The following is a 27,350-nucleotide window of genomic DNA, read 5'->3' as shown; positions in this document are numbered from 1 at the left end:
TGCTTCAATTTTTAAGTGAACTCTCCCCGGGGGGGGGGGGGAACATAAAACCATTGGCATTCCCCTTCACGTGCTCCGAGGTGTCGCCGAGTTGCATATGCGAGGAGACAACTATTGAAAAATAATAAAACAATAACAATTCATGTACAGCCTCCTCTTTATTTTCCCAAACCAAAGACAAATAGTGTTTGTGCTGGATAAGATGCCTGCAGCACAAAGTCTGTTTCATACGGCTGAGTTCCAGCATTGTCACTGGTTTCCCTTCAAGAGAAAACCATTGCATTTTTATCTTTGTTTACAAAAGCGATGAGAAACAAATCCCCCCCCCCAGAAAAAAATGTAGGAGCATGTGCTTGGACTCAGGTCGCAGAGAGAGGATGGAGGGAGGGGGTTGATAATTACAATGCAAAGTTCTCAAAGCAGAGAGGAACCTCTACTGTACAGGAAGCAAAGGGGGAGTCAGGGGGGAGGAAACTGGTTGAAAATAAGGTGACGCCTACGTGACTCACTGACCAGACCTGACAAGCACAGGAGGAGGGGAGAAAAGGCCAGAGGAGGTGAAGTAGAGGAGGAAGAAAACATTCTAGCCCTCTTCCTCCAGTTTGATAGTGTTTGCAGACCTGCAGCTGCTGTCGTCACCTCAGTTGCTCTTTACGATGCAATGGCAAATGCTTTGAAGATATTATTTTATTTTGGGCCATAAAAGAAATCTACTCACTGAGTGAACTGCACCTTAACCTCAGAGAGAGGGAGAGAGAGAGAAAGTGAACACAGACTGGAGCAGCTCTGTTAGTGTTTGTCTCGCCTTTTGGAAAGAAGGTAGGTGAATCCCACTCGAGGGGATTTCAGTGTGGATAACTTCAAGGTAAACAGCAAGGTGAATTCCAGGTTACTGTTAATGCATGCAGGTTGTGTTCCTGCACAGCTCATCAGTGTTGCCTCTCCGTGTGTGTGTGTGTGTGTTTTGTTACTTTGCTTAAAGGGTTTCATTTTGTTTTCCTTGTTTTGGCAGCAGCACCGTCCTCATTTTGTTCCAACTTCTCTGTCTCCCATGCTGGTTATCTTTGGCTACTTCACAAATAAATTAAGAAAAGAAAAACACATTTTTACTAACGGGACGTGTTGCTTCAATCGATGTTTTATTTTTTCCATGTTCATTTCAAATTATCTTTGGAGGTGGTGTTATTTTTCCTCGCTGTGGTGGCAGCCCGGCTGCATGGGTACAAAAGGAAGTATTGTGCCGCTGCTGAGGTCATGGACAAATTCCACTCTGTGTTCTGTCTCTACATCAGCAGGTGTTATGGATCTGCAACTTTTCCAGTGCTGGAGAGTCGCCCTGCTGCTTCTATTGAGTAAGGCTTTTTGTTCTCTGCACCATCCTAATAATTAACTAAGAAATGAAGACACTCTCAAAACAATCTGTGAACACCGAAGAAGGTTTTGCTAGTGTGTAATCTTTCCCCCTGTGCCTCCATTTAAGACCCACAGTCCTCTTTTTGTAAATGAAGTCTTACGTTTACCTGGAGATAATGAAGGGCTGCAGTAGTCTGGGAGAAATCTTCTTAAGTTTCAGCCTTTTAGTAGAAAAAGTCTTTCTTTGTGTCGGTGTCTTTCCACTGCAGCTCAACAAGGAGACACTGTCGGCACCGGACAAACACCACAGAGACTTTTATTCTTCAACCTCCAGAAGATCCTGATTGATTTGTCTCTGTTCTTCTGCCAAAAGGTCATCGAACAGAAAAATAAACCCATAGGAGCTTAGTGGCAGACAAACCCAACCTTCATCATCATGGTTATTATCAACAAGTCACTAACAACACAAGCATAGATATGATCATTTGTTAAGATTCTTTTTTGGAAAGAGAATGAATTTGAGATGTAATGGTTTATATTCGGGGGTATTATTTGTTAGTAATATTTGAAAGTAGGTCACGTAGGATATAGATTCTGTTCGCATTTGTAACGTCAATGAGAAAATGTCTCTGCTCATCAAATAATTAATAATGTCAGTAAACATTTTGTCTCGATCTCTAGTTTCAAGTTTTCTTCTACAGCATGATGTTCATTTTGTAAAGTACCGCCCCACTGGAAGTCGAATAGATGACGTGGGTGTGTTTAGATTGACGGCTAGTAGCGTCCAATGGGTGCAGAGGTTTCAGTTCGAGCTCTCAGTCAAGCCCCACCCCTCGCTTCTCCAAATACGGTATCTTATGGTTTCAAAAATCCAAGATGGTGCTGGACAAAAGGCCAAGGCTTTAAAAAACAGCTCACAGACCAATGAGTGACATCACAGACCAATGAGTGACATCACAATGAGACTCACGACAATAACTGATCTTTTAAAATCGAGTGTATGAACAGGAGTGATGATCACATCGAACAAAACAAATGGTTTCTTCTGTTTAAAGACGCATGTAAATATGAAGTCATGCTTTACTGACAACAGAAAAAATCTCCCGATGTTTCAGCCTGAAACGAATGTAAAACAACAACTGTAAGACTTTTTTTTTTTTCGTTGATATCCACACGTGCATTACTCACTTCTCCTTCATGCTTTGCCGATCAGGTTAAGACACATGATTAATCCTCCTGCAGATCTGACTGTGATTTTAGGGATATTGACGTGGTTTGATGGATACCACATTAGGCACGGTCGGTCGTGCACTATAAATCATGGCTTGACACTGTTTGACAGAAAGCAGCCGTACATATTCATAAAGCACACGAGGACAGAGATGAATTATTATGCTGCTGTTTGTTTTATTAGCTTCCAGCTCGGCCCAAATAATGCAAAACCTCCAGGAGCCCAAAGGTCCGAGCTGATGAATATGAAAGACTTCAGGTCATGGAAAGAAAACACGTACCAGATGCTGATGAGCATGAACTAACAAACCGTCCACTCTCTGTCCTCAGTGCCATGCGGGCACCAGTGTGTGTCGGTGCACATCCTCAACAAGGAGCCGCTGCACGTCATCCCCGGCTCCAGTCTGGTTCTGAAAGCCCGCATCGAGCAGGGGCCCCTGGAAAAGGTCTCCATGGTAACCTGGGAACGGGAGGATGAAACTGGAATTGCTCCCACTAGAGCGACACTGGCCTCATGCCCTGGCGAAAGCTCCGAGTGCTCTGGTACGAGGCCAAACGTCCGTGTGAACGTGGAGCAGCAGGAGACGACACTTCAGATTAATGGATACAGCAGAGCGGACGGCGGCGTGTACGCTGTGACTGTGACGGATCACACGGGAGCCAAGACCACCGCTCACTGCATCGTCAGGGAATATGGTACAGTATGATGCATGTGAAGGAATTTATAAAGGACACTCACGAAGCGGTTTTAGTTTCTGGTGAGTTATATCTGTGTTTCTTTGTTCTCCAAAGGTCCGCAGGGTTAAAAAGCTCAAATTCAGAGGGAAAGGGTGATGTTGTATTTGCATAATGCACGTGAAGCTATAACTCCTGGCCGACATTTCCTACACACACTGGAAGCGGTTGACCAATCACAACAGGGCGGGGCCAGCTGGCCAATCAGAGCAGACTGGGCTTCAGTCAGGTGTTTCAGACAGAGGCTGAAAAGAGGAGCAGCAGCAGTGGACATTCTGAAGAAGGTGTTGTGTTTTCTGAACATTAGAGTTTTAAACCTTCTCGAGTAAGAACCCAAATTTAAATTTCAAACCTAAATATGAGCACAATATGTCTCGTTTGGATATTATGTGCAGCCAACGGTCACTTATACATTGTCGACTGATCCTGGTCCAAGGAAGGTTGATTACAGCCGGACTTAATTTTACTTCCTGTTCCTGCTCATTTGGAGAATTTGGATTTTCCATGTTGAGGATTAGTTTGTTTTCTCTGATCATTTCAAAATTTCCTTTCGACTAAACTAATCTCCCCTCCAAGTTAATTTAATACTTTGAAGCTTTTAATAAATCATCTGTTTTAAGGGAAGATTATTTTCCCTCTTTCAAAAAGCTCAGGTTTAAATTCAGATCCATGCTAAAGTCAGCGGGCTGTGAGGCAGGCTTTGAATCGCAGGGTTTTCACAGGGATTTCACAGAAACTACTGAACTTTCCCGGAGGAATAGAAAGGAAATCATTTGCATTCCTCTCTCCGAGCCTCGGACTTTTCCCAGTTGTATTGGAATTGTAGATGTTCACATTTACATTTTCTTCAAGTTCTGCAAGGACCTTTTTTTTGTTCATGTTCACTTCACAGCCGAGGTTTTAACAGGCATTTTGACCTTGCAAGTGGAAATCCTTTTAAGTCCCTTTAGGTTTTTATATATTTTCTCAGACAAAATAAAGCAGTTGAAAAACAGCAACATGGGCACCAACAAATCTGGGTTGTTTTTTTTTTTTAAATTCTTTTCAGACATTAAATTGATAAATTGAAAAAATGATTTCTTGCAAGGATAAGAAATAATTCGTTTTAAGGGCTGTTAGACGATTCTCTCCTCCAAAATCTGATCTTGTAAAGTGGATGTCTGATGGTTAGAGAGGTCAGTGAGTGTTGGTGAAAGGACATGTGAATGTGAATACTGTTTTTCTGCGGTGTTTAGTTTGTCTCATATACACATTTTACATTTCAGAGAAATGATATGAAAGATATTTCAAATACTCATCAGCTGACCTGGAGTTAAATTAACAATTATCAATGGTATTATGAATGTGCTTTAATTTCACACCAGCGGGCTTCGTTTCTCTCCGCTGGCAGATGTCTCATTTCAATAATGAAACACTTGAAATTAAATTTGCCTTCAGGACTTGCTTTGTGGGTTTCTCTTTCCGTCTCCGTGCTCTGAGATTATTTTGCCCCTTCTGGTTTTTCCCGTCAAAGCGTCTTTGCTCTCGCTCTCGTTCTGTCTGCACAAACGGTTTAAATTCATCAGCTCCACTCTTCTCCACATCTGCTCTCTCAGCTTCCAGGGTTTTCTATCATCCCGATCCCCGACATTATTGCTTCACTCTCGGCTCTCATTACGGTCTCTGAAACGGAGCCAGTTTCTCCTGACAGGAATAAACCTCTCATGATTCTTTTGTGTCTGCTGGTGCCCACAGCCGAACACCTCACGAGTCCCATTGCTTCTGTCCAACTGTAGATTATTACCTCCATTTCTGTCACCTGTTTCCATTCTTATCTTTATCTGCTTGCCTTTTTCAGAGGCCGTGAACCACGTCTCCGTCAGCATCAACATGTCTCACTCCTCGCTGGTGTGCGGCGAGGCCTGGGGGACGGACCCGCACTTCAGCTGGCTCCACGAGAGAGTCGCCATTAGCAGGACAGTCGGAAAAGTCTCGGAAGATGGATCGTTGTTGTTGGTGACCATGACCCCCATTTGTGGCCACTTCACCTGTATGGTTAGCAACAAGCTGGGCTACAGTTCCGCCACCTACACTGCAGGTACCTGCTTTAAAATACACTGTGTGTAAAGATGGACGACGAACAGCTCCATAAAAAGTGAAGTCAGTGCCTCAACCGCCCCCTGGTGGTTGCTGCAGTATTGGTCATACTGTAAATCTCGCCTCCTTAATGTTAGTGGATGGGACTTGGACCAAACTAAAAAGTCAAAAGAACACGTTAGATGCATATCATGCTAATGTCTGCCCAAGTGTTTTAAGTAGTTATTTGATGCTGTAAAAACGGAGTGAATCGTCATAATTAACAGCTGAGAATGACTCGCCATCAGTCGAGCCACTCGCTCCCGGCAGCACCTTGGAACTGTGGCTCCATCCATCCGATCGCTAATGTTCAGACTCAAATGTGCAAGATGGTGGCGTTCGTATCGGAGCTATTTCGGCTTCATTTCTGGGTCCTGAGAGGAAGTGGAGACGTGTCGTCCATCTTTATGTACTGTGTATGATGTGTTTGTCCATCCCTCTTTATAGAACTAGTAATATTTTAGTTTGCAGAGGTACATTTGTAAAATGTATTCTAAATCTTGCTTAAAGTAGTAAAGTAATATTAACATTAGAAATTAGTCGTTTTAGCATCTTTCAGCTCATTGTTTTGGTTCACTCTCATCAATGCACCTTCCAGACTCAGTGAGAAGCTGATAACTCCGTCTGTATCTGTCTGCAGATACAGACGGAGTTAAAGCCAAGCTGGTGAATTAGTGAAGAGTTTTGCAGCCATACTGAGCAGAGATATTTCCCTCGGGAGACGACTGGACTTCCGTTCACTGGGTGGCAGGCGCCCAACTCCAAATGAATGATAATGTTGCTCCGTGTCTGATCCGTGTCCTGATTGCGCTCTGTTCTGAGTGTTGGGGTTTCAGTGATAAAGGATTTTCCTCAGTGTGATCAATAAATCATGACCGCCACACTACCGCTACTGCTGTTAAAGAGGCGAGGCTAATGCAATTCCTATCTGCCAAGAGGCGTGATGATCCAAAGACAGTCGGGGTGTTTCAGGATGCCTCCTGTTAGCTCCAGTCTGTTTGGTGACAGTAAAGACTTGTTGCAGTGGACCTCTCTGGCCTTTTCCAGAAGCCCCGTCAGATGACATGTTTTTATTTTTCCCCACATCTCACCTTCTTCTTCTTTCCACTCGACAGGACCTTGTGAGACGGAAGGCAGAGGGACGACGGCGGCTGTCGTGTGTTTCGTTCTCCTGCTGCTGTTTGGAGGAGCGCTGGCATTTCTGCTGTGGCGGTACGGTAATGCACAAACGGCGACAGGCACAGACACAAATCTGATTTCAGGCTACGCTCTGATCATAAAGCCAAACACTGAGGGGAAAATAAGAGTCTCGTAGCAGCTGCTTTTAAAAACATGACACCCACTCTGGGCCTGCGAGCCAGGCCGCATCTGCTGACAACACAACACGCACACGGATGTTCAACGGTTTGTCACCGCTGTGTGAGCTGAGATTTCACCCGGTTTCTTTTCCAGGAGACACCGGCTCAACAACAGAGGAGACAGTCTGCATGAGCGTCTGGAAGAAACCATCTGAAAGAAAAAAGACCCATGGCCTCACTTCTCTTACTCTGAGGTCAAATGAGAACAGGAAATGGACTGAGCTGTGAGGGAGGGACCTCATGTCCTGTGAGCGGTATGAACTCACACGGCAGTAAAACAATGTGAAGAGTGAGCCGCTCACTGGAAGATAAAGATAAGAAGTAATGAGCTGGACGTGCCAGCAGCGTCTCTACACTTCCTCTTGCTGGGCTGTATCTGACACTGTATTGTAATAGTGAGAGCACTGATCATTTTGTATCGTCTATGCTTTGTATTTTAAACGTACTGTATTGCTTTCATAATAAAACTTGTTTACAAAATGTGAGCGAGGCTTAAATGATTCACTAGAATATGTATCTGAAAATAATCAGCCTTCTTTCAACTTGAGTCACATTCTGCCTCAGTGAATTGTAGGTGCAGCTTCAGAGCAGTTACAGAAAAAAGAATGTCATTAAAAAAAAGTTCAGTTCAAGTTTATGTTTTGGAATCAAATTTGAAAAGATCAGAGTCAGATAAAAGGGACAGAAATGATCTCACTTTTGTTTTGTCCCCAGAAGATAAAAAAAATCTATACAGCAAAATACATTTCATTGCACAATAAAACACCAGACACAATGTTCCTTTACTGATTTTGTTCCCGAATGCTTTAATTTAGCTTTATCATAGTCTGTCATCTCCACTTCCTCCCACTAGAAATTTAACAAAATAAATTAATTAACAAACACAGGTGTGATAGGAACTAATCATTTTTACGAAACATTTAATGGACGTGTATTTTGACCTATTAGTTTGGCCCATGTCCCATCAACTAACACGGAGGAGGCTGGGTTTATGGCCTATACCACAAATGAGATGCTTTGGCTTCACTTTTCAGGAGCTATCATGTCATCCATTAAACTTTTATTTTTAGGGTTAATGCATCTCAGATCAGATGTTCTAGTTATGTTCACAGTGAGAAATGAACCCATTAACCCCTCGGCACTGTCACGGCTGTGCTCCGCGGGGCCACGTTGGATCACGTGGGTGGAAATGGAACCAAAGTACTGGAGGTCAAGTGGAGGACAAGTCATATCAGTTGCTGGAGGACAAGACATTGAACATCTGCTATGAAAATGTGGGCGTGCCTGTGGGAGATCAAAATGTATTAAAAGAAAAGTTGCTTTATTCACAGCTACAAAAGTCCTCAATATTACCAGCCCTTAATACGGATACAAGAATGGTAGGTACGGCTTAAAGCTCCCAGAGGCTGCATCCAGAGATGGAAAAGACAATGATGAAATATTATGAAAATGGAATGAAAACTGGTGTGAGAGTAGAATGCTGATCTGTCTCTGAAGTCACATTGATGCTGAGGGTTGGTACGTGCCTGCCCTCGAAATGAACCTGTCTTTTATGAAACAAATATGTCAAAACGCAGGAAATATATAAAACATGCATCACTATGAGCCGATCATCCCTCTGGAGAGCACTTTTGACATTACGAACGTAGAGCACGGGCACGACATCCCTCAAACTGCTTTCTTACCAAGATCTCTGCCAAAAAAATCCCCCCCCCGTGTCACAGAGCCATTACCAGAACTCTCATTGTATTGTTGGTGTACCCCGGCGCTCCCTGGCATCCATGCACCTCCCATCAGACGGCAGAGGAGATGGAGGTGCAGCCGAGGCACATCCATCAAGTGGAGCTCAACCTGCTCCTCTGAAGCTGGACCCATATAATAAATAAGTCCTACAGCTCCTATTAAAGAGACTGGAGGACATTTATCTTGAAAATAAATATACATCAAGTGATATTTGTATATTTCTATTGTCAGAAAGACCAAAACAAATAATGAACAAGGGCTAAATAGTTGTTCATTAACCCAAAGCATCATTTAGCTTATTTTTTTATAGGAAGTGTAGCTGAGGCTGTTTCAGTGACAGTGAGGGGGAAAATAAAACATTTGCTTCCTGTGACGAGGCGAATCACAGCGTGGCTTCAAGTTAAACCTGGTCGTCACATTTGATCATGTGTGTCCAGGCTCTAACTTGCAAGTCATAAATCAAAGAAAGAGCAAATTGAAGTTTTGACATGATGGTGGCGCTACACAGACAGTCAGGGGATCACTTTATTAGGTGTTTGAATTTATCCACCACATGGCGCGATGAGTGTTTGCTCTCAGGGAAGTCTGGACCAAAAAGCTGAACCATCCAAGACACTAACATTTGCCACATTGATTCATTGGTTTAAAGGAGAATATTCTGCCCACACTCAGGTTCATACTTTTAACTTGAAAAGATTTTTAAGTTCTACTGTTCAGAAATGTCCATTGCTGCAGCTCCTCTCTTCAGCCTCTGGTTTCAGCTCCTGTCTCTTTAAGGCCCAGTCTGCTCTGATTGGCCAGCCTGAACACGCTGATGTGATTGGTCAACTGCTTCCCGGCGTGCGTCGGCCTCTGCTCTCGCTTTACCCGGCTTCGTTTAGGGGCGTGTTAGACGAGCTGCCGGATGTGTGCTGCATCATCGTGACGTCACGATGATGCAGACTTTTGACTTTTTAATTTTAAAGAAATTCTTTAAACAGATGATCTATACAACAGACTACAGAGGAAAGACGAAGAGGTGATATAACAACAAGTCTCCTTTAAATGATCAAAATAAAAGAAACAAGCGGAACGGACCCTTAATTATTATTTTCTTGCAAATTATCAAAATGATCTGTAAATAATTAAATTCATTATCGCTGCATTGACTGAGAACCGTCAGTGAATAATGACTGAGGACAAATTGTTAAAACGGTCCATCATCATTCACACAGCACATAAACAGAAGAGACTGTCTGCTGATCCCTGACAGCTCAATATTATCTTATCACCATCCCTGCAGTCAGGGGCACGCACACACACACACACACACACACATGCACACACACACACACACACTCTCTCTTGTTTGTGCCATGCATTGCTCTCTCTCTCTCTCCGGAGTAAAGAGCAGTGCACTGATCCATGACTCGTGCATGAGAACCACCCACAGCCAGTCTTCCCTCAGCCGACCCCAGATTATTCAACGTCTCTCTGCTCTTATCGCGGCACTGCTTCCTGGCCAGAACTATACGTATTCATGATCACAGATAGAGGGAGAGCAGTGCAGGGCGGACAAAAGGAGGAGAACGGGTGGTCCGGTGATTAGAGGAAAAAACATGTCCAGATATTTATAGTCACAGACGGAGTTACGTGACATTTCAGTGGCGATTAAATGTTGTTATTTCTGTTTTTAATGAAAGAAGCATCACAGCTCTTAACAGCGGTGGCATGTTCAGTATCAACTGTCATATTAATCGAAAACAACATGCAGGATGCAGGAATCCAATCCATGTCGGGGGCAGGGCAGGATTAACAGGCCAATACCAGACTTTTCTTTGTCCACTAACAGGAAAGAGCGTTAGCCTTGTGTGCCCTCCTTGACTTATGTTACCTCAACTTGATCATACCACTCTATTTTCTGAACGGTCAATATGAATCTAGAGCCGGGAGACAGTTAGCTTAGCATAAAGACAAACTGGCTCGAAATGACCTGCAAAGAAATGTAGATTTATCCATTTTTAACCCTTTCAGTCTCACAATTATTCACAAACTGCCGACACTAAACAACACCATGTCAATATCAAACTAATTGTAAATAAGTTCATAAGGGTTTGTAATTTTTACTCAAATAAAAAACATTTGAAAAATATATATATATATATATTCATGAAATCTGAATAAGTCCATCCCTTTTCAGAAACCTTTAAAAAGAGCAGACTGTTAATCACGGTTATAGAAGTGACCAGTCAGATGTCAGGCCTGTGGTGCGACGTCCTTCTTCAGCCTCTGGAACTTGCAAGTTGACGTCTGTGATAATTCTGTTCTGTCATTAGTCAGAGGAGATAGTGGCGACTTAGTTTCCCTCTGTGTGTGTGTGTGTGTCATCCTCTCTCCTGACAGAAGCAGCAGTCGAGTGAAATGAAAAACGTCACATTTGAAAGATACAAACTGAAATATAGACGTCCAGCAACGACAGCACTTTCGTTTCGATGGTAGAATTCTTAATGGTTTCCATCTGTATGACCCACACGTCTTTTTTAAATCTTCTGATTTTCAGTTGAGCCCTCGTCTTGACGTCAGTGAGATGCCTCTGTGACGTCTCCTCCACAGACATGAACTCAACGTCTCCCTGAATCCTGACAGAGCATCTCATCCTCTCTGCACCAAACTTTCCTGTTTCCGAAGCAAACTGCTCCCACCCCTGGTTGAGAGGTGGAACTGCCGGGGGAAGTTAAATCCAGTGTGATGAGAGGTAGAAAAGGATAAAGACAAGCCACATATTGTGAAAATTTTAAATCTTCATTTCAATGTGAACAATAATGGCACTGGATCAGAGGGTAGATGAGCTTTGAAGGGTTTGTGTTTTTATCCCAGCTCTGAACGAGGGGAGTGTTTACTTATCTCCTGGGATGAAACAAATTAAAGTTAGACACTTGTTTCTCTGAGGGACTTCAAGGTTCTGCTGTTTTAATTAGTGTGCCATGTGTGTGTGTGAGAGAGAGAGAGAGAGGGACTTGTGTTCTCTGTGATCTTGTGATTTGTTCTAAAAATAGCTCTTGCCAACAATATCTTAGATGTGATTTGTTTGTGAAGCCACAATCTGTCGCTTGTTTTTTCCTCAACCTGGGAATCAGGTGATGTGTTTGCTGCACGCTGACATTTAGCATTTAGTCAACATAATTCTTATTTCACACAAAACACCAACATAACAGATATTTTGTGTGCAATGCTCAGTTTCCTCAGTTTTCATTGCAGTTTGTGTGTGTGTGACTGTTCTTCTTGAAACTTGGTGGAGGTATAAACGAAGAAAGAACCAGTTGAATTTCTGCTGAGACATTTTCCAGAGTCAGTTGCCACGGACGTTTTCTGGAACTTTACCTGTCAGACTCTCAGTAAAATGTTTTGGAAATTTCCAAATGAGCCCATGTGAGGATACAGATGGTAAATTTGCAAGTGAGGGAGCGTGTTAATGAATCTTTAATTTACGACAGACAAGAAACTGGAAGAAAACAAATATCTCAGGTGCCACACGAAGAAGACACAGACGGAAAAGTCCCCTTGGCAAGGCGAGGAAATCTGAGATGGGCCGAGGCAAACAAACAAAAACATTAATTTCTACAGCAGAATGAATAGATCATGCAGCATTGTGCAGGAAAAACTTTTCCTTTTTCATTTTCAAACAGCTTTAACGTTGCCTGATGGTTATTTATGATATTTCCACTGATCTCTCAGGGAAAAATTCAAGACATATCAAGCACACAGATATTTAGGAACTGATATCTATGAGGGTGTGAAATGATAGTTTCTACAGAATCCCTCCAGGCTAAAGATCTTCTATTGTTAGTCTTTCCACAGCAAGTGTAGCAACATAAGCTACTTTTTCATTTCATCTTTAAAAAGCACCCAGAACCCTGCAACACTAAACCGACACATGGTGAAACAAACACAATCACACACATCCTTGAGCTGCACGCAACATTTCCTTCTCCCCACACGCGCCTCCTTTTATAGCAGCAGGTCAAGGTGTTTCACATGCAGCTCATCATCGTCAGCTAATCAGAGAAACCTGCAGAGACAAGGCCGAGAGGCAAGAAGGGAGAAATACAAAAAGAGCAAATGAGCAAAGGAAAGACAGTAAAACCACGTGTGCATCGTTGTGTTTCCTGTTAATTGTGGGAAATAAATATTTCAGCCAAATCAAACTTTTAATGAAATGACTAAAAGAAAGAAAGAGTTTGACTTTTTCTGTTTCCTTCCTCTAATCGTGTGAATGAGGGACACCTGCGCTCCGCAGCTCTGTGCATTCACTTACTTTGTAAACTCATTTATTAAACCGGTGATTAAGACCTGGATTAAAGCCGACGTATACTGTAGGTTGGTGTTTGTTTTAATTAGAGCCGGTTATGTAGCTGCTTGGCTAATTATGATGAAGCGTTGGGAAGCTTGAAATGCCGTCGCAATAGTTGACTTTGCAAATTTGTGCGACGTGGCGAGGGAAAGATTCTCAGACAAACACGATCCTCACCAACACGGCCTGAAAGAACTTTGAAGAGATACCTCAACAATAATTATTCAACAGAGTGCAGCCTTGTTGAATCATTACGATGAAAAACAGCAACAACATTTGATAGTCATTTTTACTTTCCTCATATTTTGGAGACAATGGTTTGTAAATTCTTATAAATGTTCAAATGATTTCATAAAACCTGAGAAAGAAAACTTTACCAGACAGATTCAAATATTTACAGGTATTTTATCTGATGTGTAAATCAATGACATGTAATGACGATTTGTTGCAGCGTGCACGTAACACAACTGCTGAAACAGTGATGCAATATGAAATATTGTCATATAAATTAATTCATAATTAATTCTTTTAATTCTTTTCTGTGGTGTGTATTAGCATTTTTCAGCTCGTTGTTTTGGTTTCACTGCCCATAACTCTAATGTTCGAGTCACTCGCATACAAATACCCAGTTTTCTCACTTTTCTTAAATATAACCAGAGATGTTAGCCTGTGAGATTTGTGTTTACAGCTTGTTCAGTTTCCTCAAAGTGGCCACAAAGAAATTAACACTGCTTTAAGTTTTATTCGAGGTGTTTTCATGTCGTTTCTGCAGATGACCATGATGACTTGTTGTTTCCTTGGACTAACGACCATCGTCTGAGTGTGTGTGTTCTATGTGCCGGTGATGATGGTGGAGGTTTTAATACTTTGCTGTTATTTATGAACCTGCATCATTTTATTTTGATTATAAAAGATCATTTTGACGATGAGAACAATGATATGATATGGCTCAGTGTAGCCCCACCCACCCACCAGGTTCCTTTTGCCCGGGGCCCTAAACTCCCTGTGAACACTCCTGTCTAGAATTGACTCTCTCATAAAATGTCTGGGCCTCATGTGGTTCAGATTCGAACAGTGGGTTTTATCACAGCGCCTCTGCGTCAAAATGAGTGATCAGTGAGTGAGACAGTGTGGCAGCTGCATTTAGGCCCGCGGAGGACGGTGTGTGACTCCGCTTTATTTAAATGCTGTGCAGAACTGAACATCATCATTTTGTCGGTGGGTGCAGCTGAGTGCTGAGCTGCGTCTGACAGTTAGGATGTGAACATAATCAGAGCTGAGTCCCTCCCTGCAGAGCTTCTGGTTTCTCACAGAGCATCCGTCTCTCTGTGCTCGCTGTTTGTTCCTGTTCTCTCATTCCACTGAGCTGCTGCTGCTGCTGCTGCTGCTGCGTCCTGGTCTGTTCCAGAAACACTTTCACCAAAAATATAAAAACAGGATGAATTCAGATCCAACTGGAACGTTTGATAAGATGAAACTCGTCCTATTTGTTTTTTTATAACAAACTATTTTGAATTGAGACTGAAAGACTGGGGGCTGACCTAAATTGTAATTCCACATTTTTATTATATTGTGAAATATGTGTCATGCTATTTCTGACAGTCCATTCATTTGGCAAACAGACTTTTCAAACTGTGACTCTGAAAGACTGCACCTGAATACAAATGTGAAAATTCACTTATTAAGTTAATCTTTTATATAAAGTTTTTTATATATACAAAATAGTCTAAAACTCAAGAATTAACAATTTACACAAATATAAAAAGAAATCCTCTGAGTTTTGTTTCGCAAATCCAAACAAAGGTGTCTCATCCAGTTATTAACTATTAAAATCATGAGGTGTTTTCTTTTACATTTTCACATATTTCCCGAAGAATAATATGAGATGTATTTATGAGATTAATATTTATGAGTGTGCAATTTGCTGCAGCAATTAGGGGCTAATTTAGTTGAGTATTTAATCAATCATTTCTAAAAGGAAAACAATGTATACCTGATTTTATAAACCATTATATTAAGAAACAAACATATCAGGTAAAGCCGCTTTCACCAAATTCAAATAAAAAGCTACTGGATGTGTCACATTACTCTGCACTGTGGCTGTTTTTCCCAGTTGCGTGTGTGTGTGTAAACTATTTTTCACCAAACTTGCCGGTAACATTACTCACAGGATTTTATCTCCAGATGATTAATCTATGCAGCTAAATAAAGCCACATCAACAAATACGATCTGAAATACAAATTTTTCAAGTTAACTGCACATAAAGTTGCGAGAAACTCTCTAATCTCTGCATCCTATGAGAATATCTATAGATGACCTGAATCTTATATAGATAAAAACATAATCTATGGTCATATGGTAGAAAAATCACAGGTTGAAAACCAATTTTTCACATATTGTATTATTTACCGTTAAATATATAAAGTGCTTAATGTGGGAAAACCATGTGTCAGATAACATTATACGTCATGATTTCATGAAACCGTGACAACTGTGCCTAAATGAATCCTTTATTTCGAAGCTTTAACTTTTCTGCTGGAACGCTGTAGGTTTTCAAAAGTGGTTACTTGTCCTTATTTCAACATGATCTCACCGAGACGACGAGGGTAAAGCAAAGCATTTTATTGCAAGTATTAGTCAAAGATACACTTCAAACTGAAGCAAAGCAACACTAAAAGGCCAACATCCTGTAAGAGAGCGTTACAAAAGAAAGACATTTAAAACTGAGAGGAATCGAGCTGTTGGTACAACAGAGCTGCTGCAACATGGGCTGACATGGACCGAGACATGGATCATCCGGTGGTGAAGGTTCGCTGTTCGGCGTGAACACGTCAGTTTGCTGGTGCCTCACTCAGACGTATCAGAGCCTAAGATCTTTATTTTGAAATAAGACTGACACAAGAGTGATGCTACATTGACAAAAGAAATAATATGACAATCAGCGTGCACAGAAAATCCTTGGCCACTGTCAAGTATCTGTCTTCAAAACCATTTTGTGGACACGAGGGAAAACAAAGCAGCGTCAGGAGCCTAATCTCTTCTGCAGTATTTGGTTCGTACTTGTTACTGGAATGCTGATGGGATGAAAACGGGTTAAATGTCTGATCACCATGGGAGTAAACATGACCGTGAACATTTATGCACCCAAATGTGTTTGGCTTAAATGGGGCAAAGGGCCTGTTTGCTTTGGAACAGGACTGACAACACTCAAAATGTCCATGTCTCTGATCCTCCGATGGGGCGAGGGACGACCAACAGGAAAGAAAAAGAAAAGAAAGAGAAAAGAAAAAGTAAAGAACAGCAATTCATCACAACACAATTCATCCTTGGTTCATTATACAGGCACAGGTCTCTGTAATCCAGCACACTGGGGACGCCCCCCCCGCCCCAGGTTCCTGTCAGGCCCGGGTCAAACTATCTGAAAATACCGTTCTTTGGATTTGCAGAAAACCCGATAAGTTTACAACAGCACATGAAAAGTGTAGAAAAGTCATATTATCACATGTTTTCAAGTCATTCAGAACGTTTATGTTGACGAAACAAATTCCAAGAATCGTTTCCAAATACGTTTGACTCCGACCTGCTTCTGTTCTGACATCATCACGAGTGGGACAGAGCGGATTTCCAAAAAGGCTTCAGACACTTCAGAGTTCACTGTAACGTTTAGTGGTTTTCATGAGAAGTGATGAGGACGCCGGTTAGGGGGGGGGCGAGTCAGGCTTGTTTTGTCAGTGGGCCTGCACGCGACGAAGTAACACAGAAATATGACGATTAAGAAAGAACGCACGTAAGGCTGAGGTGTGTCATTTCTCGTGGAATGAGACCTGTTCGTGCTGTAAAATGTTCTGGCACAGGAAAAAACTAAACGAGGAGACGATTTGAGAGGAAAGAAACAACGCCTACACAAAAACAAAAAAAACATTATCACCATAATCCGTAAGAATTCCGCCTTTTCTAGAAGTTTCTAAATGTCCTTCCTCCCCCACCCCCCGTTTCTTTTCACGCTGTCCCACCTGCCCTTGTACTGGCTCGGGCATCCGACATGGCAAACACACCAGCTAGCAGCTTGGGATGAAAGGAGGAAAACAAAAGAGTCAGCGTCTCAACACTCAAAGTCAGTGTGGTTCAGAAATGGTTCCCTTCATCATCAGAGATGAGCGGCAACATGTGGGGGGGGGGGGTTGGCGTTCAACCTTCTCGGGTGGTGGTAGAAGAAGAAGGAGGGGGAAGAATATTTAGAAAAAGGAGGAGGAGGGAGAGACTCAACCACAGCTCGATTTCTTTTCGTCACATCCACCTCCTGCTTCTCCTCCCCCTCCATATTGTTGTGCTTACGTGTTGAGGAGGATAAGGCGCCAACATGGAGGGGGAGGGGCTAAAGGCCTCATCCTCCTGGCTCCGCCCCCACCATGCTGCAATATGATGCGGAGACTCCAGCCGCTTTAAAACGCACTGTCAATAAATACACCATAAAATATTCCGCATTTATATATATATATATATATATATTTCATATATATATTTTAAAGAACAACACATTTAAATAGGACAACAAAATAAAAGTCGGCTCAAAGAACAATTTTTCAAAATTGGATAAGTGTTAAGACAAAAACAGAATATTTTTTTTACAGTTATACTTAGTTTGACTCTAAAATAGTTACCGTATAAGAATATCGCAATCAGGCATTACTCAAGCATTATATGTCATAATAAAAGCAATTTGCAGTTTTTCTTTCATGTAGTATAACATATGCAGCATACCAAGGTAAGTGAGGTGCAGTGTTTTGTTTTTTTTATTTGAGATATCTTGTAATAGAAAGATTTCACCCCCCTGGACTGAAAAGGTTCCCACAGAACTACAGACCACCGTCGGTTTTCAGTCGACACACGGCACAGGTTCCCTCCGTCAGGGGCAGGATACATGGCAGGGCATTGCACTGAGATGACAGAATGCCACGGGCTGTTACCAGGGCTGGGCATCGAGAGGAGAGTTTCAATACTGACACCGGTTCTGTGGATTTCTCTTTAAAAAAATGAAACTTGTTTTCGGTCATTCGCGCTTTTTTCCTAACAGATTTCTGCGTCTGTTGCTCTTCCTTAATAAAAATGCCCTTCAATAAGAAAACCTTGATTCCTCAGTGCAAAACATCTACCGTAAAAAGTTCTGGACCTGTTCATTCTCTGAACTTTTTAAAAATGTTGACACCAAAACTTTGTGAGGCGCTGATATTTGTTTGACACCCAGCCCTGTGGTCGTAACAGTGTCGAGTGGCTGTTCCAGAGGGAAAACCACCTCACCAGAGCAGGCTGACTAAACCGAGCCAACAACAAAGTCACAAGAGCATGAGGCACACTTTTAATGACCGACTGCTGAACACACACACACTCATCCCTTCGACTCCTCATGTACACTGAGGTCTGGATCCGCTCCTCCTCCTCCCCGAGCGGGAGGAAGAAGGGGGACTGGAGGGAGTGGAGATTGAAAACTCTTGGCTATGCGTCTATAGTGAGAGTGGCAGTCTCTATAAAGTGCTGTGCTATGTTTGTCATTCATGGGCCGGGCTGCGTCACGCCACGCTAGTGTGACCCCCCCACCCACACCAACACACATTCCACTGTACCAACGACACCATTGGTCCAAGACACTAAAATGCACTATAAGCGAAAGCTCAACCACAACCATATACTTGGCATAATATTGTCTCTACATAGGCTTAATGTCCAAATACACGAGATTGCATCGCCATCTCTAAAAACACTAACATGTACAGTGCGTGTGTGTAAGATGCAGACACTCCTGCGTTGTGTTCTTGAAAAGGAGATTCTTTTTCTTTTACATTTCATCTTTCAATTGACAGCACCATCAAGAGGAAAGGCACTTTCTGTGGACTTTTTCTCACTCCATTGCTACTTTCCACCGCAAACACAGAGCAACCAAAATCAGGGCCGTTGATCGATTTACTCGGAATACACCGTTTTAAATTTGATTTCTTTTTTAAAAAAGGAGACACTGACCTTTTTTTTTTTTAGAAGTTAATTTGGTTATTTTCCTTCAAAGACATCGTCTGTATTGGTAACAATCCTAATTCAGAGCTAAAGGCCACAGCTCGCTGCAAGCTGTGTGGACCTGTTTTACTTCAATCCAATCCAACAAGTCGTTTTAATAATAGAACTCGAAGGACAAACAAGGCTGTCATCCTGCTTTGCAAACAAAAAAAAAAACAATCAGCCAAATAAATAGTCTTCGTATCCCTTCGAGCGTTCACTTCCACAGGCCTCAGATGATTTAGCTCATGTCGGGTCACTTCTCTACTCGCCTATATTTGCAAAAGCGGAGCCGATGACATTTCAGTTGTACGCAAGGCGAACACATCTGCTATGTAAACATGTGTTCAACCCCAAAGAGCGTCGTTCGTACGCAAACCGAACATCCATGACTGACAGCGGAGATGGCGAGTAATAAACGGACTCCAACTCTCAATCAACCTTCAGACTCGTTCTACTTCCAACACAACCTGCCACATACCGACAAAGCCGACACTGACTTGGGCTTTGATTCCTCCCAAACACATACACACTTGAATTAATCACAGAAGCCACTACATCGTCTTTCCGCTCCAATCTTTGTTTTCTTCTTTACGCCTCCCAGGGGGATCGGACTGGGAAAGTGCGACCGTGGAATGAAGTCCTCTGGCACGGGGGAGTAAATGTTGGGGAGCAAAGGGGAGAGACGACAATGAGATTACAGGCTTTGTCACACAACAGATTTACCGGGAGGCCAGCACGTCTTTGTATTTGCGAGCACATGAAGGGGCTCGGGTCGAGGAGAGGAGTCTGTGGAAGAGCAACAAGAGGTTGTAATTCCGACTTAAATCCTCCCCTTGAGGCTTTAACACTGAAGGATTGGAGAACTACCGCCCCTCGTTACGCCGTTTTCTGATCACGTGTCCTTGAAGTGGGTCAGCGACTCTTCCTAAACCACTCGCCTGTTTCCTTCTCCTCTCTCCACCCTTGATAAAGCAGCAGGCGTCAGCACCAGGTGAAGAAAAGCAGAGAACATTCAGGAGCAGAAGTTCATGAAATCGACCGACTCTTCTTCTATTCTACGGTTTGTCGAGAGATGTGATGTCTTAATACAAAAGCCTTTCAGAGTTCAGTATACTTCTTCTACGACAAACCCTTCACCGTACAAACATCTAAAATAATAAGCGCTCGACATCTTGCAGCTTTTTTTTACCAAATATTAAAGCAAGAGGCGGTTTAAGTCCACGTCCCTATCGATAACAGTTTGACAGTCCAAACACACAAATCACTAGTTTCAACAACCCCACCACTGTTCACACATACACTATACATTATACAGTGACACAGGAACAAGTCAACAGTCTATTGCAATGATAGATCTTTGTTATTATACCGTTTTTTTAACCATTACGTATTGTGATACATTTATTACTAAGATTAATAATTAGACTACATTGTTTTTTTTCTGTTAGCAAAAATAAGTGGTGTGCATTACATAATTTAAAATGTACAAATATACTTTCGATCTGGCTTTTTAAAAAGGCTTTCAGACACTAGTGAAATCATGAAGGCTCAAACTCACTGGCTTCCACACTAGAAGGCTCGCCTACGAAAGGCAGTCGAATGCAACAGCGGATATAGGACCCTACATTATACCTCACTGTCCAAGAGCACGGCTGTCATTGTACCATTTGCGGATTCTCAACGTTGACCGCAACAACCAAGTCCGCAGCAGTGAGACCTTCCCCTGTCCTTCGCTGACTGAGGTTTACCTTTTTCTACCCTTCCCACCTGCTCCTGTACAGTCTCCTAAAGAGGTTCAGCTTCAGATTCTAATTCAGAATGAGTAGCACCACGCCTGTGTTCAGTCCCGAAACACACGCTTCTTTTAGTGCAGATTAAAAACATCCCCCTGGACGAGCTTCAGGTCGTCAGCGGGGCCGAGGAGCTAAGTGGCGACAGCGATCCAGACAAACGATTTGGATCGGTCAGCTCTACTTCTGCTGCAAAGGTCGGTCATCCACTCGGCTCCTCGGCTCCGCTCCGAAGCCGGTCTCAACTTTTGGGCCGGTCACATGGACAGGAGTTGAACCTCGTTCTGTATCTGGAGGTTTTCTGACAGAGAATCGGTTTATTAAGAGGGCGACTCCGTGTCCATGAACCCCGGCCCACACTGTAGCAGCTGGATCCATATCTGGTGAATATTTAGCAAAAGACAACTCGGCCTGCTTTGCTTGAACGCTGCTCGGAAGCAAAGCCAACAGCGAACACTGTTGAACAGGCAAACATAATAAATATAGAGATCTTAGGATGATTTGAATGAGATGTATAGAAAAGTCAGTAGACGGTTGTTGAGAAGAATAAGAGGCATCAGGTGAAACTTTCTTTTTGATTCTTTTACCCACTAAAACAGGATCCATATAATAATAGGTTGTACAGCTTTTGACCATCAAACACTTAAACTTCCACCAGGCACTTGAATACTACCTCTTTATGGCCTTTAGACTCTTTGCTGCTGTCGGGTGAAAAGCTTTGTTCTCCAAAAATGGGTAATTGTAAAAGAATTAAGAAAATCAGCCTCACTGGCAAACTGATAATCAGGAATTCTGAAATTATGCCCATTGATGATAAAAATGATCTCAAACCACAGAGGCGCATAAAATCCTTCAATTCAAGTAAAAACATGAAAATCACAAACTGCAGTTGAACCGTTTGAGGGTTTTTTGCCCAGCAGAAAAGGCAAACTCGTAAAACGTGCTGATCAATCATCAACGTTTCTAGCAAGTGGCAAACATCTCATCTATCGAGGACTCTCACTTTCAAATAGAATGTGTGACTGTTCTTTTGAGTCGTGTACGTCCCCTAAAATCCTCTTCCCTTCGTTCAACTGATTATTGCACTGGAGGAAACCATCGACATGATCTCTATTTAACCACCATCTCAAACTCAAGAGAGGGAAACGTGAGATAAAGCACTGAGGGAAATGAATGCATGACTACAAAGATTAAAAACATAGGATTACATGTTTAAATGATTAAAAACATAATGTCCATAAAGTAGAAGGAGAAATAACAGTGTTATACTTTAAATAAAATCCATATATGGCTGCAATTAAGCAATTGATATATCAGCCAATATAAACTGCCCCCGTTTAAATGTGACATCTGACTGTTAAAGACAAAACTGATCTAAAACGTTACAACTACATGATAAAACTTTAAGGGGGCAATTATACCTCGTCGCCAACAGGTGGCAGTGTGCTCAAAAGAACATGGTGCTCCATACACGTAACTGGTGAATTCACACACTAGTGAAAAGTGACAGAAAAGAGGAAACAAGAGGAAAAAAAATAATAAAAGTGGCAACTGGCAGGACCTCCGGCCAAATGAATTAGCTAAATTCCAAAAGAAATCAAAAACACGATTGAACAACTCCAGAGTCTGACGCCTCCTTCTCTGCTCTCTCTTATCAAACACTGGGGAGAATTAACAACAAACTGCAGTGGAACTGACAGAATGTAAAAGTGCTGCTGCTCAAACTGAATTGAGGTACTATAAATGGCAAAGGAGCAGATTAGTAGGTCATAAAGAGAGACTGTGCGAAAGGAGGGGAAAGGTACAAACAAGAAACACACCCACTAGGCCATGAGTAAAGGAGACGAACAGGGAGAACAGAGGGAAGGGGGCGATGAAAAGGGGCCTGATGAGGGTGAAAATAAACTGGTTGGCTGGTTTAATATTGCATAATAGTGCTGAGTTTCTCTCTTGTTTGTTTTTAAAGCCACGTTTGCATCCTCAGTCCAGTGTGGGTGTGCCTCCTCCCCTCCCTCCTCCCTGCTCTCCTCTGCACAGTGTCAGGTCCGGATTGACTAGGCGTGTGTTGGGTGGGACTCGCACCTATGAGGACTCCTTGACTGGCATGCCAGGCGTGCACGGATGCATCTGTGTGTGTGTGTGTGTGTGTGTGTATGTGTGTGAGAAGGGTGGCAATGACTGGGGAGGGTTGGTGGTAGCTCAGGCGAAGTACATGGTCCTCAGGGTGTCGTGGTGAATCTGAACTGCTTTGGCCAGCGCCTGGGGGTCCCGACCGTTACTCTGACCAGACACGTGGCTGCCCTCAGCGCTGCGGAGGGGACAGGAGGGAACCAGTTATGATGGACGACAAACTACAATGGCAGGTATGCAAGAAAAATCTGCTGATATGATATACAACTGCAATCAAAACACACACACAGGAGGACAGGACCTTTTCATCCAGAGAGAAGACCCTGTCCTCCTATCTGCTTCCTCACCTGTCATGTTCTTTGTCCACCAGATGGTAGCGGGCACGGAAGGCCACCAGGTGGGCGTAATAGGCTGGCGCAGGGATGGAGACTGAGCGGGTACAGCGCACGTAGGTGTGGCACAACTGGTATGTGAGCAGCTGGAACTCATCAGCGGTAAAACAATTGTCATCCCACAGTACATGGTAGTGGGAGGGCCGACTGGTGCCCTGGAGGACGACAATTAAGTGAGTATATTAGATCAATATTAGACCCAGATTCAAGATCCAGAACTTCTAGGAATATAGTTTCGGCCGGAATTATTTTTTTTAATGCAATTTGCAAGATTCTGTCCATCTGGGTCGTGAGATGTTTCACACAGTCTTTGCAGAGATGAGGGTGATCTCCATATGAGCGCGACAAGATTACATCCAACTTTCCCATGATCTAAAAAACATTTTTAGCTGTACTAAAAATAAAAGCCTTCTTAAGGAAATGACCAGATTTGGTTCACAGACCTCACAAAGAGCTCTCCAGGATCTAACCTAAGATATTTATGAGAAGAGGAGAAATAGAGAATAAGGTATTTCCTCTCTCCTCTAACTATTTCAAACGATGCAGAGTGTTCAGACGTTAAGATTTTCATGGAGGAGAGTGTGATAAACACAGTCAGAGCAGAGAGGAGAGGATGTTGGTCTGACCTGTATTCCAGCGTGACTGCAGAGGTAAAAGTCAAACTCGTAGGGATGGGTGATGTCCGTATCCACGGTAGTACCAGCGGGAATGTTTCCACTACGTCCAACCTGACAACAACAAATTAACCTCAGTTAGTCTCTACTAATGCAATTTGACCGTTTTTAATTTCCTACGTTTCCATTTAAACAGAAACCACTGGAACAGAAAGTGGAAGAAGCAGGAAATGAACAACAGAGAACAAAGCTTTTATAGCAGTAAAAAAAAAGAACTAGTTGATGGACCGACCCAGGCGAAGGTTTACCAAGTGCTTCCAACCAACCAATTAAAGCTTAATAGCCCAGAGAGGCTAATTCTCTGTATGAGAGTGCATGCTCTGAAAATAAGGTTGTTACTGGATAAGTCTTACTCTTGGGGCCTTGAGTGCCACTCCAGAGCTCTCGGTTTGCACTGGGCTCGCTAATGCTTTAATCGAATGTAATTATAGTAGTTAGGAGGGCGAATAGTCCAGTCCAATTGACAACAAAAGGTAATTAAGGAGGCCTATTTCCAGTAGTTAACGTGCTGGCAGAACATGGAGAGAAAAAAGGATATGGACAAATACATAACTTTCTGTACTGGCTTTAATGGGAGGCATCGCTGTGCATTTGTGTGTGTTGGTTGGGACTCACTCTTTCGTTGCGGTCGGCACAGAAGAGGCGTGTATGGTGGCGTTTTTGTACAACAATGTAGGTGATGCCTGGCTGGTACTCCTTCTCCAGGCTGATACAGGCCTCACGAATGGCCAGCAGCTCATAATACAGCACCTGTGGAAGCCAGAACAAAAATCAACATCTAATATTAATGAAATGTGTAATTATACTAAGAAGAATATAAGAATATTTATAGTTTTGATTGTAATAATCTGTGATAATCTGTGGAATGATAATGTACTCCATAAACTGCACACTATATACTTTATTTACATGTTTCAATGTTGTTTTATCATTCATGGATGATAGATCTTTACCACAAACTTGAGAATGATGCCATTCTAAAACTATTGAAGGTATATTATGTACTTTTTCTGAATTAATATTTTGAGAAATCTTTCATTTGATTCACAGGCCAATGGAGTCATATCCTCTTTAATTTAAATTTTTTTTAAGTAGATCTTGGTCATTTTTAATTATATATATTTAATCAAATTAATGGTTTTATCATTTATTGGACGTCTGGATTTTTTCAGAGAAACAAGCTGAGCAAACGCAAACTACAGTTCAGCTCACAGGAGCTCATGTCTGTTAAACAGCACCAACCTCTGACTACAAACAGTTTGTGAAAGAAGTAAAGACGTAGGCGCTGACCTGTCTGAACTGGCCTTCTGAAACTCCGTCCCTGTAGAAAATGATCCTGGTGGGCTTGTAGCGAGTTGACTTGTAGAACTGGATGAGCAGCTCCCGCACCATGGAGGCCAGGTCCTGGATGACCTCTTGCCTGGGCCTCTGGACCCGTACAGTGGCACAGTACCTGCTGGGGTGGGCGTCCATACTGCCGACCACCTGGAGGAGAGAGAGAGGGGAGGAGCGTGAGTGAGGGGTGGCAGTGGAAGAGGACGGGACGGGAGGAAGGAGGAGCGCAGGAGAAGGGAACGCAGATAAAAATGCAAATCAAGAGAGAATGTCAGGTAGATAATGAAAAGAAAAAAAAAACGTACTGCTGCAATTGAAGGCTTCTTCCCGTCTCCCGCAGGTGGATGTGTGACATCTGCTCCCAAGAAGATAACTGGCTGCTGAAACACTGACGGTCTGTTGAGTGAGAAACAAAACCATGAATTATACTGAACATACAAATAATATGTTGTGTGGCAGCATGCTACTGTGGCATCTGTCAAATATCATCAGGACAAATTCTCACGTATGTGACAGACATTTATATACTGACACAAAAAGTGAGAGTTCTTAAGTTAAGCTGTTTGAAGCCAGTTTAAACAAGAATTACTAAAACATTAATGTGGAGGGAGAGAGGACCACTGACCGTTGATGAGGCACCAGGATGTTGTTGATGCCTCCCAGCTTCACGTTGATCTTGAGGCAGAGGTTGGAGAGGGTCTGAGGGGACGTCTTCACCACGTTCTTCACCTGAACACACTGTGTGGCCATGCCAAGGAGGGTGTCTCCCACACGCTTCACCTCCGCTATGGATGTTAAAAGAAAGGAATGTCAAAATTTGAAAAACTCAAATGTATTGTTATGTATAAATGACGAGAGCAGTCATACAAGCACATTTAAAGACTTGAGAGAAAACAAGCTCTCACACTGTGGAAAAACATAAACATTAATAATATATAAGGCAATGAATATTATTACATAGAGAGAATATTTTTCAATTCAGTGTATTCAATCTCTTATTGACATACAGTGCAAGTGGGAAGCTGAGGAAGAGAGAATTACTCTAACATTCAGTCCAGGAACAGAGTAAGTGTTTCCACAGTCTTAAAGTCGAACACATATATCTCTACTTTATTATTACGTTTATTTCCAAGCAGTTTTCTCACCGTAGACAGGAGTCTTTCCCGGCAGAATGACGATGATGAGCTGCAACCCGGCGTACGTGTTCTTCAGGTGTCTGAACATGGGCTCCACGCTGTCCGCTCCCTGGGCGTATTTACAGAAACATGGCTGACCTTGGATTGGCATCCCCGCATCCTTAGAGATTTTACGTAGCTGGTCCGTGAAACCCCTGAACGAGGAGGGAAAGGCACAGTGTAAACAGTCGTGAGAATGGTGCTGGTCTCTGGAGTCTAGCTTGGAAGAGAGCAAAATGAGCAAACAGCATGAATACTCCATCTGCTTAAATAATCATTTTCCATTTTAAATCCATCTATTTACCCATTTTCCACATTAACTGGCCAAATGTTTTACTTTTTCTGCATCCATGCCTGTAGTAATGTGGTTTAGCATTTGGTGTGTTTACATCCATATCGACATCAATTCACATACGTTAAGAAGGAGTTGGGATGTCTTAAAATTTAAATTACAGTTAAAGTCACAGTTGGATTTAAACACGAGGCATTAAAGTAAATTTTTCAAAATCTGACCAGAATACAGATGGAAAAATATATTTTTGTCTAACTGACATATTTATCTGATACATGAATTGTTGCTCTTATATTAACTAGTTAACTAGTAAGATTATGTAAAAACAGCATAATCATCTGCAAACTGCAAAAGGTTTTTGTATTTACTTAAAACAGAAGTGGTTAATCCACGCCAGATTAAAATTTATGGAGACAGATATACACAAGTCTTTAACATTATTATAGTGAGAGGTAGAGATGTTCAGTGGTTTAAACATGAATCTAAAAAGCATGAATAAATTATCATACTTCAGGATTTCTTCCCGACACTGCCTCTGTGTGGCGAAGCAGGCGATGGCCCACATCTTGATCTCCACCCCGGTGTGGAACTGCTTCCCCCTCATGTCCCACACCCCGTGGCTGGGCGTGGCTACGGTGCGGTTCTGAAA

At 42.5% G+C, this 27,350-nt stretch overlaps 2 protein-coding genes across 6 annotated transcripts in view; one reads left to right on the top strand and one right to left on the bottom strand.

Annotated features, from left to right (window-relative positions):
* The first annotated feature begins 506 nt into the window (after positions 1-506).
* LOC109633012 (uncharacterized) lies at positions 507-7,276 on the top strand. 3 transcript variants are annotated; one of them, XM_069537658.1, is made up of 6 exons: positions 507-819; positions 1,293-1,352; positions 2,914-3,279; positions 5,156-5,395; positions 6,549-6,645; positions 6,886-7,276. In XM_069537658.1, exons 2-6 carry the CDS (start codon positions 1,301-1,303, stop codon positions 6,944-6,946), a joined length of 816 nt encoding a protein of 271 aa, XP_069393759.1. In that variant the 5' UTR covers positions 507-819; positions 1,293-1,300; the 3' UTR covers positions 6,947-7,276. The 3 variants fall into 3 exon arrangements, with proteins under 3 accessions (XP_069393759.1, XP_019948154.2, XP_069393760.1); XM_020092595.2 differs by having other exon boundaries at positions 551-819; positions 1,296-1,352; XM_069537659.1 differs by having other exon boundaries at positions 797-865.
* Positions 7,277-15,472: 8,196 nt separating this feature from the next.
* ago3a (argonaute RISC catalytic component 3a) overlaps positions 15,473-27,350 on the bottom strand; it is a 34,379-nt gene continuing 22,501 nt past the window's right edge. For 2 of the 3 annotated variants that reach the window (XM_069536624.1, XM_020092864.2), the window contains 9 exons: positions 27,211-27,344; positions 26,380-26,564; positions 25,860-26,019; positions 25,540-25,630; positions 25,190-25,384; positions 24,515-24,649; positions 23,852-23,953; positions 23,181-23,380; positions 17,455-23,011 (listed from right to left, as the gene is read on the bottom strand). In XM_069536624.1, the coding sequence (XP_069392725.1) occupies positions 22,903-23,011; positions 23,181-23,380; positions 23,852-23,953; positions 24,515-24,649; positions 25,190-25,384; positions 25,540-25,630; positions 25,860-26,019; positions 26,380-26,564; positions 27,211-27,344 (1,311 nt within the window). In that variant the 3' untranslated portion in view covers positions 17,455-22,902. Of the gene's footprint in view, positions 23,012-23,180; positions 23,381-23,851; positions 23,954-24,514; positions 24,650-25,189; positions 25,385-25,539; positions 25,631-25,859; positions 26,020-26,379; positions 26,565-27,210; positions 27,345-27,350 lie in introns of all 3 variants that reach the window. The other variant, XM_020092863.2, reaches the window with a different exon arrangement.

The sequence above is a fragment of the Paralichthys olivaceus genome, chromosome 13 (assembly GCF_024713975.1).
Source record: "Paralichthys olivaceus isolate ysfri-2021 chromosome 13, ASM2471397v2, whole genome shotgun sequence".
NCBI classification, from domain to species: domain Eukaryota; kingdom Metazoa; phylum Chordata; class Actinopteri; order Pleuronectiformes; family Paralichthyidae; genus Paralichthys; species Paralichthys olivaceus.
Note: the sequence above shows the minus strand (reverse complement) of the source record. Positions and strands in the feature narration are given on the sequence as shown.

What these genes read in the sequence shown, in the direction of transcription:
- LOC109633012 (XM_069537658.1), top strand. Translation starts at nt 1,301, where the DNA reads ATGGATCTGCAACTTTTCCAGTGCTGGAGAGTCGCCCTGCTGCTTCTA. An exon ending in TTCCGCCACCTACACTGCAG is followed by an intron (nt 5,396 to 6,548) that starts GTACCTGCTTTA and finishes TCCACTCGACAG; the next exon opens with GACCTTGTGAGACGGAAGGC. An exon ending in CTGGCATTTCTGCTGTGGCG is followed by an intron (nt 6,646 to 6,885) that starts GTACGGTAATGC and finishes TTTCTTTTCCAG; the next exon opens with GAGACACCGGCTCAACAACA.